Genomic DNA, 14,328 nt, shown 5'->3' on the forward strand with positions numbered 1-14,328 from the left:
CTGCCGGCAGCTCCTGACCCGGAATCGGATCCTGGCCCCGCCCCCTCCGCCAGACTTCCTCCTGCAACAGGCGTGGGTCACGCTTTCGCTCGCTCTCTTTCTGCCGCCATCTTGGTTCCGCGTTTCCCGCACAGTAAGTGCTATCTTCTCCGCTACTTTTTATCCGCAGCCATCCGCCTTTCTTGCGGGCTGAGCTGCCCTGAGGACTGGGAGCTAAGGAAAGTTGGAGGTTTTATGGGGCCACTGAGTTCCCACTCGGCCCTGGGCAGTGTGGCCTTGGGGACCTCCGGACAAAATGGGGTCTGCTGTTGGTGTCCTGGCAAAAGCAGGGCATAAAGGCTGCTGGCCGGGAGTCCAGGGCTGGGGAGATGAGAGCAGGTGCAGTGTTGAGGGTGGAAGTGGGAACGTCTGCTGTTGGGAACGGCTTCACGAGAACCCAGAGGATGTTAAGGGGTCACAGCTTTGGAAACCCCTCCCCCTGCGGGCGCGCGAGGACTCCCCCCCCACACACACACACGGTTTTTACTGTGACCAACGAGTGTTGAGACATAAGGCATCCTCTTTTCTCTCTTGGTTCCCGATAGTCGGCAAACGGGAGTCCTGAAAGTCCTAGCCCGGGGGAGGGTGGGGGTGGCTTCATGGTAGCGTCCGAAGTCTCCCGTGGTCGGGAGCCAGACCGGCATCCCCTCCCTTGGATTGAGAACGCAGTGGTGTTGCTCTTTTGTGGGATTTGAAGTGTGGATTTGGACTTCTGGGCACTGGGAAGTCCGCTCTGTGCGGAGTGAAGAGGAGCGGCGAAAGCAGGTGATTCTCTCGTTCAGAGATCTGAAAACGTCATAGTTCACCTATGTTCGCTGCTTTGGGGAGGGTTGTCCCAAACACCCTTACGATTTTTTTCTTAACAGTCCTCTGCAGAATTTTAAGAATACTTGACTCTCGGTTGGGAGCTGGGATCGGATCCTAGTCAATTCAGGCCTCCTTTTTATTCCCTTCCTTCAGAAATGCCCGGTGAAGCCACAGAAACCGTCCCTGCAACAGAGCAGGAGTTGCCACAGCCCCAGGCTGAGACAGGTAGGTTCCCCTAGACCCTTTGCCGTTAATTAAGATTGACCCTGAAAGCATTTGGTGGGTAAAGTGACGAAGAGAATACACTTTTGTCTTTTAGTGTTAACACTCATTAAAGACGGGACCGTAGCTTTACCGTGGAGGAGAGTCCGTAATATTAACTGATATCCTGAAGGGACTTCGTTAGGGAGTAGAATAAAAACAGTATATTTAAGATTCAGGAACATTGAAAGCTCCCTGGTTTGCTTTGTAGGTTATGGCAGCTGCCCCAAAGAGAGCTCTTCTGTGAAACCCTCCCCTCACATAGGAAAACTGAGCAGGGAAGGGGCTCAGTGATTCTTACCTATGGGAACTAGGTGACACACTGGCAGGCCAAGGACACCTGAGCTTTTGTGAAGTTCCAGCCAGCAAGTTACATCAAGGTTTTAGATGGCAGTGCTTGGCATTGTGCCATCATCACATGTCTGGATGAGATGTGCTGGTGGTAAATGTGTCATACCGGGCCTCAGGGCCCTCCTAGATTGGTTAACTTGTTTTATGCATTGGTGCTGAGACGTTTCTAGTGTGCTGGAATGTCTGCATCAACAGCTTGTCTGGAACCCAGGATTGAAATAAAGCCTTCCTTTAACAGCTTTTCAGCTTTGGAATTACTGGATGTAGAGCATAGTGTAAAGGCAAGTTTTGAATTCTGATTAAAATACATCTCTCTAAAACTTGAGAGGGGCTAGTGGAAAAACTATGATAGTCTTTTTGCTGAGTCAGTTGTGCAGAACTAAATGAAGGGAATTTTCAGGCTGTGACCTGTGACCTCCATCCTTAACTCATTTTTCCCCCTTTATGGTAAATTCATTTTAAAAAAAAAAAAAAACCTCCACCTGTCACTTAAAGGCAATTTTTGTCTCCTTCTGGAATTAAAATAGAGTTGTTTATAGTAGAAAGCATTAAGGTTCTCCCTCCGCACCTGTCTGATTTTAGCAGCTGGAGGGATTAGTACAGCTGCTGGAAAGGAAAGGAGGGGGCCTCTGAGCTGCGGAATGAGCTATGTGAAATCCTTAAACTACAGTGGATTTAAGGAAGGTAAAAGATAAGGGACTGGTCTCTAAACCTGTAATGTCAGTGCTGAACAAAATTTTAGAGAATCTGGTGAACAGCTTGATTTTACAAATGTGGAGACTGAAATTCAAATGAACTTAGAATAATGTGGTTTCAGGTTTCAAAACTAACGCTGTTTGCTTCTGAAGCAATCCTTAGTGCTGTTAAATTTATTCCTGTATATTCTGAGATTGCACAGTAGGTTACATAAAAGCAAGTGCTAGTGATGATCGCTTGGTTTTTTGTTTTGTTTTGTTTTTTTAGTAACTATAATTAAATAATTATTTGAATGAGGAAGCTGACTCAGGGTATTGGGTACAGTATCTAAAGCAGATAATGTGGGGCTAATCCCATCTTGAGGTCCAGGCAAAGGAAAACACTCTGCAAGTTGCAAGTTCTGATTAATATGTTTGAGAGCATTTGCACTGTAATCATAAGACTTTGACCTACTCACTCTCCAGGAGAAACTGGTTGAGCCACTAGTCTTTTCTGTAGCAGGATACTCTCAGTTGAGTACATTGTGAATTTGGATTCTATAGGCTTTCCTTTTTTAATACTCCCATCTAGATGTTAAGCGTTTGTTGGTCTAATCCTGTGTTACCTACTGATTAGTAAGCATGATTTTTTTCATCATTCAGAAAATCTTTTGCTTAGCTTTACACTAGTGCCAAATACTGGTCTATTTTGGCAGAATGACATACTTATCCAGATTAAGGGGTGGAGATCCAGTGTATTCTCTCCACTCCAGTTCAAAATAGAACCACAGTCTGGTTTAACAAGTTGGATTACAATTTCATAATACAGTTCCTATCCTTGTGACTAAGCTCTGTCCCTTGTGATCTAATTCATCTTAGATTGATGTCTGAAGAGGTAACATTACCTAGAAAGGTCTTTAGAGACTGAGTCCAGCCGTTTGTGGTTGATTGTTTGGAGTTAGTAAAATGAGGTATAGAGAGGCTAAGTGACTTAGTATTTAATACTTAGTATTAAATTCTAAGAGTCAGATTTTTCCTGACCTAGTGGAAGCCTTAACACTAAAAGACCTGTTTTTTCTCATTCAGATCTGATTCCCCATCATTATCATCATTCACTAGCTTCCTTGTTCCAGTTTTCAGTATTTCAGTTCATGCTCCTTGGGTGGACGGGGTAGAACTGTTCTAGTGGTAATTATTTGGCCTATGAAGAAGACATGGTTCATTTGAGGAGGAAAGGGAAGGGCACAACTGGGAAAAGGTAGAAAGCATGCTATTCCCAACTCATTCCTGGGCCTGTGCTCCCCATTTAGAGACTATTAGGCTGCTGTTAAGATTGTTTTCTTCACACTAAAATAGTTCACTTATTTTGGTAGAACTTGGGAAACAAGAGATGAGGAAAGGAGTGTATTGTTACTTGACCACTGAAGTATGTTTGGGGAAGGTTGCTATCGCTTGTCACCTTTGTCTAATCCTGTGTGGTGACTTTCATTCTCAGATTTAAAATTCCAGTGTTTCCTGTGAGAGGCATGTTGTAGCAGGTTTGGCTGTATAACTCACCTTTGTTTTTTCCCTCCCTTTTCCTTCTTTATTTCCCGCCCCCCTCTTTTTTTTTCCTTTCTTCCAGCTGTGCTTCCTGTGTCTTCAGCCTTGAGTGTCACTGCTGCTTTAGGGCAGCCTAAAACTACCCCTATCCCTCCTTGTTCCCTGGCCCCTCAAGAGTGCCCCCTGGCAACCCCTCATCTGCCTTCCCCGTTACTTTCTCCCTCTGTTGCCTCAACCCCTTTTGAAGCTCCTTTTTCCCAGTCATCCACTGGGACAGCCCTTCCTTTGGGAGCTATCCCTCCCCCTGCTGACACCCCAACTTTCCTACCAAACCTAATGGGGCCTCCCATCTCCCCAGCTGCCTTAGCTCTGGCCTCTCCCATGATAACTATGAAAGGTGCTCATTCCTCTTCAGCTCCCTTGTCTCTGGTGGCCCTGGCTCCCCACTCAGTTCAGAAGAGCTCTGGCTATCCACCTAACCCTTTTAGTTCACCTCCTTCGGTTGCAATGGCTGAATTGGGATCAGTGACATCTCCGTCAACTCCCATTGCTTCCACAAAACCAGAGACCTCTCCCATTCAGACTTCCTCTCAAGTAGTCCCTAATCCAAAAGATATCCCCATCCCTCCAGGTATAGTCAGTACTATTCCTTCCCATCTTGTAACTCCTTTGGCCTCTGTTCAATCTGGAATAGCCTCATGTCCTCAGATGCCACCTGCCACTCCCCTGGACATCCCTTCCCCTCAGGTCAAAGGTATCCCTGTTTCCTCAGCTCTGACTTCTCCACAAAATCCAATAAGTCTCAGCCTGAAGGGACCCATTAGTCCACCTGCTGCCTTATCTCTTTCAGCTCAGTCTGTGGCCCCTGATGTCCCCCCAGTTTTCCTCAGTTCTCTGGGCTCTCACCCTGCACCTTTTCATCAGAGTTCTCTTGGTTCTCCAGTCCCACCTTCAGGTCAAACAGTCTCTAATGTTCTGTCAGATCCTATAGAAGATACTGTTTCTGTAGATCACTCTTCTACAGGTGCCTCTTGCCCTTCTCAGAGATCTGTGATTCCTCCCCTTCCTTCCGGAAATGAGATGGTTCCTGCTGGTGAGGTGGTTCCAGTGGGGGTTCCAACTTCCCCTTTGGCTCTGACTGTTGACAGAGGCCCCTCTACCATCACTGGCATAGCCTCCTGCAGCCCTTCTGGCTCCTCAAATGTAGCTACCTCTTCTCCCTCATCTCCTACAGCCTCTCTCATTCTCAAAGACTCTCCTAATGCTACGCATCAGCCTTTGGTGGCCCAAACTCCTGCTGCTTCTCCGGGGAGCCTAGACTTGAAGAAAGCTCCTGTTTCTTCTGTTGGAACCACTCCACTTGTGATGACTAGCCCCTCTACAATTTCTGCAGCACCTGTTACCTTTGAGGTAGCCACTTGTGTCTCTCCTCCAATTTCATCAGGTCCCATAAGAAGTAAGGATTCATCTTATACTGCCATGGTTGTGGCTCCCAAAGAGCTTCCTGTTTCTCAAGTAACCGCCACTCTGGGGATACCAGTCTCTCCACCTGTGCCAGCTCCCACTGAGGACCCCAGATGTCTCCCTGTTTCAGGATTAGTAAAGTTCCCAACACAAGGTCTCCAAACTGCACCTGCCTCTGCTATGGGAGTTTCATCAGCCCTCGTAGCCCCTAAAAATCCCCCCTGTCTCCAAAGTACATCATCTTCTCTGGAGATAGCTCTTTCTCCTGAAGCCACCTTAGCAAAGAAAAGCTATGTAGAGCCTCTCCCCGTAGTTAAGCCGGGCAGTGCTACTCCCTCTCCTCTGGGTGTTAACTCCCCAACTTCTACAATGAAGACAGATTCTTATGCAAACCCAGACCCCATTAGTCTGCTTTTCAAAAGTTCTCTCACTACCACAACTGAAGCTGCATTTCCTTTGGAAAGTGCTACCATTGATGGGATGGCTCCTACAACTGTCAAAGGAACCTCCACTCTTACAACTACAGCCAGCCCTCTTACAGAAGGCACTGTCTCTTTAGCTTCTAAAAGCCACCCAACCAAAAAGGGTATTTCCACTCTTACTACTTTACCTTTGATCCCTCCAGCCTCTGAAAGTTGTCCTGTGGCTCCAGCTGTAACTTTATCTCCCCAGAATCTTTCTCCTTCTCCAGCTACTGTGGCACACGCCCCTGAAACTCCCGCATCTGAGTCCTTTCCCTCTCTTCCTCCAGCTGGTACTCGTCAAGGTGCAAAGAAAGTTCATGGTATTTCTCAAACCTTACCATTGGCACCTATGACATCCTTTCCTGAAGGGTGCCCAGCTGAGGACTCTGGTGCTTCTGTTACTGCATCTTCCAAAGGAACTTTCCTAGCTGACTCCCCATCTCCTTTAGGGACTAGTGTGTCTCCTCAGTCTAAAAGACCTCCAACCAAGAAGGATTCAGCTTCTACTACTACTACCTTAAGTCTTGCTCCTTCTGTTTCTAAAAGTGTACCTGCTATCCCTGATACTTCTGTTGGAAATCTGTCATCCCTTATTTCTCCAGTTGAAGCATCCTCTCTTCCAGAGGCCAGTCTTTCTTTTCATGTCCCTAAAGGATCACTAGCCAAGAAGCATTCCCCTACTCCACCATCCCCCGAAGAGTCTCCCATTCCCCCACCTGTGGCTCCTCCTTCTCCCAAAGGAGGACCAGCAACCCTATCCCCTAAAGAGACCCTCACTCCTCTAGCTATGGCTCCTTCCCTCAAAGAAGCCCCAGCAACTCTGACCCTCAAGGAGTCTCCCACTACTCCATCTCCCAAAGGGGCCCATGCTTCCCCCAAAAGGAGCCCAGCAACTGCATCTCCCAAAGAGGTTCCCATTCCCTCAGCTGTGGATCCTCCCTCTACCAAAATGGGGCCAGCAACCCCTTCCCCTAAAGAGACCCATGCTCCTCCAGCTATGACCCCTTCCTCCCCAAAAGGGAAGCCAGCAATTCCATCTCCCAAAGAGGCCCCCACTCCCTCAGTTGTGGCTCCTCCTCCACCTAAAGGAGGGCCAGCAATCCCATCCCCTAAAGAGACCCCTGCTCCAGCTGTGACTCCTTCCTCCCCAAAAGGAGTCCCTACTCCCCACAAAAGGGGCACAGCAGCCCCATCTCCCAAAAGAGCCCCACCTCCAAAGGGTGACCTCATTCCCCCAGCTGTGGCGCCTTCCCCCAAAGGGGACTCAGCAGCTCCATCTCCCAAAGAGGCCCCCGCTCCCTCAGTTGTGGCTCCTCCTCCCCCCAAAGGGAAGCCAGCAACTCCATCCTCTAAAGAGACCCCTGCTCCTCCAGCTGTGACTCCTTCCTCCCCCAAAGGAGCCCCAGCAACTCCATCCCCCAAGGGAGCCCCAGCTACCCCACCCCCCAAAGGGGCCCCAGCAGCCCCATCTCCCAAAAGAGCCTCACCTCCAAAGGGGGACCTTACTCCCTCAGCTGTGGCTTCTTCCCCCAAAGGGGACCCAGCAACTCCATCTCCCAAAGAGGCCTCCGCTCTCTCAGTTGTGGCTCCTCCTCCCCCCAAAGGAGAGCCAACAACTCCATCCCCTAAAGAGACCCCTGCTCCTCTGGCTGTGAATCCTCCATCCCCCAAGGGATCCCCAGCTACCCCACCTCCCAAAGGAGCCCCTGCTACCCGCAAAGGGGCCCCAGCAGCCCCATCTCCCAAAAGACCCCCACCTCCAAAGGGGGACCTTACTCCCCCAGCTGTGGCTCCTTCCCCCAAAGGGGCCCCAGCAGCCCCATCTCCCAAAGGAGCCCCTGCTACTCCCAAAGGGGCCCCAGCAGCCCCATCTCCCAAGAGAGCCTCACCTCCAAAGGGGGACCTTACTCCCCCAGCTGTGGCTTCTTCCCCCAGAGGGGACCCAGGAACTCTATCTCCCAAAGATGCCCCCACTCCCTCAGTTGTGGTGGCTCCTCTCCCCAAAGAGGGGCCAGCAACCCCATCCCCTAAAGAGACCCCTGCTCCTCCAGCTGTGACTCCTTCCTCCCCCAAAGGAGCCCCAGCAACTCCATCCCCCAAGGGAACCCCAGCTACCCCACCTCCCAAAGGGGCCCCAGCAGCCCCATCTCCCAAAAGAGCCTCACCTCCAAAGAGGGACCTTACTCCCCCAGCTGTGGCTCCTTCCCCCAAAGGCGACCCAGCAACTCTATCTCCCAAAGAGGCCTCCACTCTCTCAGTTGTGGCTCCTCCTCCCCCCAAAGGAGAGCCAACAACTCCATCCCCTAAAGAGACCCCTGCTCCTCTGGCTGTGAATCCTCCATCCCCCAAGGGATCCCCAGCTACCCCACCTCCCAAAGGAGCCCCTGCTACCCGCAAAGGGGCCCCAGCAGCCCCATCTCCCAAAACAGCCTCACCTCCAAAGGGGGACCTTACTCCCCCAGCTGTGGCTCCTCCCTCCCCCAGAGGGGGCCCAGCAACTCGACCATCTGTGGCTCCACCTTCCCCCAAAAGAGCCTCTTCAGTCCCCAAAGAGTCTCCAGCAACTCCAGGCCCCAAAGGGGCCCCCACTGCATCAGCCATGATTTCTCCCTCCCCTAAAGAGTCTCCGGCCCCCAAAGAAGCCTCAGCAACTTCATCCCCCAAAAGAGCCCCAGCTACCCCATCCTCCAAAGGGGCCCCTGTTTCCCCAGCTGTGATTCCTCCCTCCCCCAAGGAAGCCCCTACCTCCCCAGTTCCTGTCACATGTCCCTTGGGGTCCACTGCCCCTCAGGCATCTAAAGAGCTCCCAGTAAAGAAAGGCCTCACAGCTCCCAAAGTTCCACCAGCCAAGAAGAGTTCTGCTGTTTCACCTCTTGCATGCCCAGATCCCTCAGTTCAGAATGGTACTAAGGGACCCCCTTCTACAGTGGCTCCAGTCCCTCTCCTAACAGTCTCCACTCAGAAAGTTTCTGCTCCAAAGACTCCAAAACCCCTCCCTATTTCTCCCTTAAAAGGCAAAGATTCTTTTCATTCCCCAAAGGGCCCCTTGGCTTCTGAGTCTGAGACATTTACCCTTTCAGCAACAGATGCCTCTGAGAAGGTCCTTCCTAAAGCTGGATCAGCATCTGTCTCTCCAGCACCTACTCCATCAGTCTCTCTGCCTGTTGCTCCCTCCCCAGTTCCCCCTCTGCTTCCTAAACAGCAGTTTCTGCCGTCCTCACCCGGGCTGGTGCTGGAATCACCCCATAAGCTCTCAGCCCCTGCTGATGAGGATGAGCTGCCGCCTCTGATTCCCCCGGAACCAATCTCAGGGCGAGTGCCTTTCCAGCCGGTCCTCGTCAACATGCCCACCCCCAAACCTGCTGGGATCCCTGCCCCAACCCCCTCTGCCAAGCAACCTGTTCTGAAGAACAATAAGGGTATTTGCCTTGGTTTGCCGTGTGCATGGTGTGTTGCCCACAACCCTCCTGGGGGCCACCCACCAATACTAACAGTAGGATGCGCCGCTTTTTCTGGTATATCTGCTTGTGTTTGGACATAGAACATAGAATGGTGAATTTAAACGCAAAAGCTCTAGGAATGTGAAACAGAATCTTGGTTTTCACCTCAGATAGTCGATTGTATATCCTCTTGTGTAATGTGGTCCAGACTAACCCTGGGTTTGCTGTCGTTTTTACCTAACTGATCTGATGTTGAAAACCAAGACCTACTAGACCTTTAATTTGCTCTAATCTCTGTCACATCACTAACCTTGTCCCTGGGCCTGGGATTTGCTTATCTATTAGGAAATCTGGAACTATCTGAATTTTTCACTTCTTAGACTTAGTAATAACCAGTGCCCAGGGACTCCCTTTTCTTAAAAGACCTATTTTTCCTAACCTGAGAATGGTACAGGTGTTTGCTTTTTCCTTCAGTAGTCTGTTGATGCTTGGCCTTTCAATTGAGGGAAACTTAAAATATGTGAATTATGTTTGGAAGAAATGGGAGAGGTCACAGGGCAGTACCTAGCAGAAGTGACTATTAGAACTATAGATTGGCATCATTGAGTAAAACCTTCAACCTATGTTAGACCAAACTGCTGGGGTAAATGGTTTGAAAATAAGGCTAAATGTGTGTACACAACTGCTTCTGGCCTCACCCAACCCACTTTAAAGGATGAAGGGAAAGTGTATCCTCCCCCAACCCCAGTCTTCCTCCACAATGTGATCTTACTGTTTTTTTCCCTTAAATAGTATTTCTGGAGGCACCTTGTCTGCCAGAACCTTTCTGGGATGATTGGGCTGTTGGGTAGAATTTGGGATTATATACATCCTTGGTATTTGCCTGTGCCAAGAAGTGAAGACCTTGAGGGAAAGGAAGCAGTTACAGTATACTAACTGCTCAGCTGTATCTATTAATTCATTACTTCTCAGGTCTGGGGCTGGGTCTTTAATGGATGTGTACACACTAGTTTGTGACTAAATTGGGGGCTGTCAGACTGGCTTCATACAAGTCAGTTGGTTTACATTTAATTTTGTGAGGTCTAGCTTAAGCTATTGACCTCTAGTCTGAGCAGGCCATGGTGAGGTGCCTCTTGCTTGTAATCTCTACTCTAAAATAGTAAAAGTTATTTGTCATCTTAGGGTCTGGAACAGAATCTGACAGTGATGAATCAGTACCAGAGCTCGAGGAACAGGATTCCACACAGACAACCACACAACAAGCCCAGGTGGGTATTGTGTTATTTACTAGTGTAAATGCTTAGGTCAAGGAAGCGTTGGAAAACCAGTGTTGATCAGAAAAGCTGTCTTAATGTATTTGGAGCTGTGAACCTTCATAAAGGGAAAACCACATGGGGATTGTGGTATCCAGGTCTTACATTCCAGTTTACTCGTAGCTGTTTGATCTTCTTAGCTGGCAGCAGCAGCTGAAATCGATGAAGAACCAGTCAGTAAAGCAAAACAGAGCCGGAGTGAAAAGAAAGCACGGAAGGTAAGAGTTTAAGTTACAAACAAAGATTAAAGGTTATGATGAAGCAACTTTAGAGATGGGGAACTGTTGTGGAACTCTTGGTAGTGGTAGAATCATGTATAGTTAAACTAATAAAAGTTACTATGGCAGAAAACCCAGGAAAATCAATTCCATATTCCCATGTAAACTTTTCTTAGTCCACAAAAAGTCTTTGCTTAGTATGTAGTATTATTTATTATTAAGTTCCTTACTTTCTGAGGCTGCTTCTAAAGAAGCTGAAAACCTGATGTTCTTGTCTATTCTTTAGGCTATGTCCAAACTGGGTCTTCGACAGGTTACAGGGGTTACTAGAGTCACTATCCGGAAATCTAAGAATATCCTCTTCGTCATCACAAAACCAGATGTCTACAAGAGCCCAGCTTCAGATACCTACATAGTTTTTGGGGAAGCCAAGGTAAGGAGAGTTTTCTTGGGAGTTGCTCTAGACCAGGGTTTCTCAACCTCAGGGCTATTGACATTTTGGGTCAAATAATTCTTTGTGGTAGAAGGGCTGTCCTGTGGATTATAGATGTCTAGCAGCAGTATCACATCCAGTTGTGATAGCCAGCAAAATTTCTCAGCATTGGACAGATGTCCCCTAGGGAACAAAATCACCCCCTAGATGAGAACCACTGCTTTAGACCTAAGCTACTTCTTTGTCTGACAGTGATATATAATCTGAATGAGGCCAGCAATTTAAAGCTAAAATTAAAATTAAAGTAAGTTAATGTGAAGTGGGTTTAGAGTAGGAATTTGGAAAAGACAAATGATTTCTTTCATTTCCTGCAGATTGATCTACTCACATGAATGTTTTTTCTGCCCTGTAGATCGAGGATTTATCTCAGCAAGCACAGCTAGCAGCTGCTGAGAAATTCAAAGTTCAAGGTGAAGCTGTCTCAAACATTCAAGAAAACACACAGACTCCAACTGTACAAGAGGAGAGTGAAGAGGAAGAGGTATATAAGGAAATCTTTTGTAGTTTTAATACTCTCCAAATGATAACTATGTTTGTATTGATGGGTGGATTCTATATTGTTTGAGACTCTTGAACTCCTTTGAGTTAAGTAGCTTTTGAGTAATGTTACGAACTATATTCAAGAGATGCCTGACTTCTAAGAACTACTGAAGTTGTTCTTGCCTTTAATTTATTGTTTTCCCTCCCACTCTTACAGGTTGATGAAACAGGTGTGGAAGTTAAGGACATAGAATTGGTCATGTCACAAGCAAATGTGTCGAGGGCAAAGGCAGTCCGAGCCCTGAAGAACAACAGTAATGATATTGTAAATGCTATTATGGTAAGTGTCTGAGCCTTTATTCCTTGACTCCTTCTGCCCTGACCAATTATGGGTGACTTTATCTTCTGTGCTCTGTGCTTAGTATCAGCCAATTAGGAAGCCTTATTCCAAAGTATTCTGAGTTGCCTGGGGGTTTTTAGTGCCCTGACTTCTCTCAGTTTTTGCCTGTAATGACCTCTGATGCTCTTTTCTTTTACAGGAATTAACAATGTAACCATCTGAAAAGAGGACTTTTTTTGGTGTTTCAAAAGAGTAACTGCAGCTTGGTTTGAAATTTGTACTGTTTCTATCATTAATAAAGTTATGGCTTCTTGTTGGATGAATTCAGTGGATGCTTGATCTTTTCCCCCTAAAAAAGCATGAAAGCACTAGAAATGAGAACACATTATTAATTACTCCTAAGACCTCAGCTTCAACTAAAGAGGTTCAGGGCCACAGAGTCCCCTCTTAAAGCCTGAGCCTTTTCACCTCTTGTAAGAAGGTATTGTTACTAGGCTACCTGTTAGAAACTTCTTGTCTTCAGAGAATAGAGCTTAATTGTAAAGTTCCTTGTTTCCTATTTCTTTCTCAGATGTTAACTGTTAGCAAATCCTGCTTCTTTATTTAATAATTATCCCATTCTCTGACCTGTGATCTTTCTGAATATATATTGGGCCTCATCTGGCCTCTGAGAAGTATCTCACATTGGTTACATCTTGATATTTAAGAGCTTTGTACAGGTTTAGAGAAGGTGCATGATAAATGTGCATGACACTACTTTGTAAAAAAGAAAAAAGGGTACCTCATTAAGGAGAGATTTTTGACTATTGTATACAGTGCAAATGCTCTGCTCTTAGACATATACAAACATTTTAGTCTACAAAGTAAATTATGAGTAGGATAGCTATAATTATGCTAGGGTAAGGGAAAACCTGAACTGTACTAGGCAAACTGGTACATACATGTAGCTGCTTTATGATAAATACAGATAGTTCTGTAGAATTCCTAAGAAGAGTAACATTTCTGAGTTTGGGTTGTTAGGAAATGGATTAGTGGGAAGCAGAGCACTGAAATTTGGAAATAAGAAGGCTGCAAGTAAACGTAGAAGCAAGAATCCTAAAATGAGTAAGTGATAATACACGTAGAAGAAACGTTAGACTAGGAATAAATTAACATCATGGAAGGCTATTGGAACTGAAGAAGTTTAAACATTCTCATTATATTTTCTCCCTCCCTATGAGAGAGTAGGCATTTAAGCAGATGTGATTAAAAGCTGAGAACTAAAGATGTTAAATGACTTCCCCAAAAAGCAACCAAAGACTAGAGCCTTTTTGTTGTGTTAGGCTATCCTGAAGAAGCACAGATTGGCATCTGGCTGAGAATGATCTTCCATTTTACTGGAGTAGAACAGATTAGATCATTAGATGAACAAAAGTCTCCAGCTAAAGGTAGTCCCCTTGGCTGCCAAGTTTGTGTCAGCCAAATAATTCTCATTTCAGGAAGACACTAGGGATATTATATTTTCTTACCCTTCCTCTACCTAGTTAATAAACTGCCAGTTCTTGGTAAACGTGTTCAAGGCTATTACTGCCATCAATGCTGTGGTGCTGTTTCTTCCCACCCCAAAGTATTGCTACCCCTTCCACCATGTATTACAGTCATACCTCAGATTTTGTGGGTTCAGTTCCAGACCACCACAATAAAGCAAATATTGCAATATAGTGAATCATGACACTAGTCTATTGTGCAATAGCATTTGTGTCTTAAAAAAAGTACATACCTTACCTAAAAAATGCTAACCATCTGAGCCTTCAAGCACGTCATAATTTTTTTTACTGGTGGAGGGTCGTCATGTTAGTGACTACTCGCTGATTGGTGGTTGCTGAAGGTTGAGGTAGCTGTGGCAATTTCTTACAGTAAGGCAAAATTTGCGTCAATTGACCCTTTCACGAACGATTTCTCTGCAGTGCTCCTCATCCAAGTTTTATCATGAGATTGCAGCAGTTCAGTCACATCTTCAGGCTCGACTTCTAATTCTCACTATTTCCACCACATCTGCAGTTATTCCTTCACTGAAATCTTGAGAGAGAACAACTGGTCAGTAAAGCAATCAGAACACAACTTTTTTTTTTTTCCATCTATCCATTTCTTTCCAAGGTTAACCATGTCACTTGTTCCTCTGTCAGTGGCTTTTGTGCCCTGGTTTTCATCTTAAATCTCTGACTACCCCTGAGAACACATAATATTTATCAAGTTCACTGTCTTATATGAGCATGGTTTGTGGTGCCCTAAAACAATTAGAGTAGTAACGTCAAAGGTCACTGATCACAGATGACCATAACAAATGTAACAATGAAGTTTTGAAATATTGCAAGAATTACCAAAGTGTGACAGACATGAAGTAAACAAATGCTGTTGGAAAAAGGGCACCGATTTGTTTGACACAGGGTTGCCCCAAACCTT

At 46.5% G+C, this 14,328-nt stretch overlaps 2 protein-coding genes across 2 annotated transcripts; both read left to right on the plus strand.

The window, feature by feature from the left end:
* Positions 1–23: 23 nt before the first annotated feature.
* Positions 24–12,209, plus strand: LOC105086349 (nascent polypeptide associated complex subunit alpha). The gene is made up of 8 exons (XM_010976835.3): positions 24–133; positions 1,000–1,071; positions 10,225–10,310; positions 10,496–10,573; positions 10,860–11,006; positions 11,419–11,547; positions 11,764–11,886; positions 12,086–12,209. Exons 2-8 carry the CDS (start codon positions 1,002–1,004, stop codon positions 12,098–12,100), a joined length of 648 nt encoding a protein of 215 aa, XP_010975137.2. The 5' UTR covers positions 24–133; positions 1,000–1,001; the 3' UTR covers positions 12,101–12,209.
* LOC135322398 (nascent polypeptide-associated complex subunit alpha, muscle-specific form-like) lies at positions 3,866–10,218 on the plus strand. Its single transcript, XM_064491088.1, has one exon. The coding sequence runs from the start codon at positions 4,011–4,013 to the stop codon at positions 9,141–9,143; it is 5,133 nt and encodes a 1,710-aa protein (XP_064347158.1). The 5' UTR covers positions 3,866–4,010; the 3' UTR covers positions 9,144–10,218.
* Positions 12,210–14,328: the final 2,119 nt, after the last annotated feature.

This window comes from Camelus dromedarius, chromosome 11 (assembly GCF_036321535.1).
Source record: "Camelus dromedarius isolate mCamDro1 chromosome 11, mCamDro1.pat, whole genome shotgun sequence".
NCBI lineage: Eukaryota > Metazoa > Chordata > Mammalia > Artiodactyla > Camelidae > Camelus > Camelus dromedarius.

What these genes read in the sequence shown, in the direction of transcription:
- LOC135322398 (XM_064491088.1), top strand. Translation starts at nt 4,011, where the DNA reads ATGGGGCCTCCCATCTCCCCAGCTGCCTTAGCTCTGGCCTCTCCCATG.
- LOC105086349 (XM_010976835.3), top strand. Translation starts at nt 1,002, where the DNA reads ATGCCCGGTGAAGCCACAGAAACCGTCCCTGCAACAGAGCAGGAGTTG. An exon ending in ACAGCCCCAGGCTGAGACAG is followed by an intron (nt 1,072 to 10,224) that starts GTAGGTTCCCCT and finishes TTGTCATCTTAG; the next exon opens with GGTCTGGAACAGAATCTGAC. An exon ending in TAGTTTTTGGGGAAGCCAAG is followed by an intron (nt 11,007 to 11,418) that starts GTAAGGAGAGTT and finishes TCTGCCCTGTAG; the next exon opens with ATCGAGGATTTATCTCAGCA.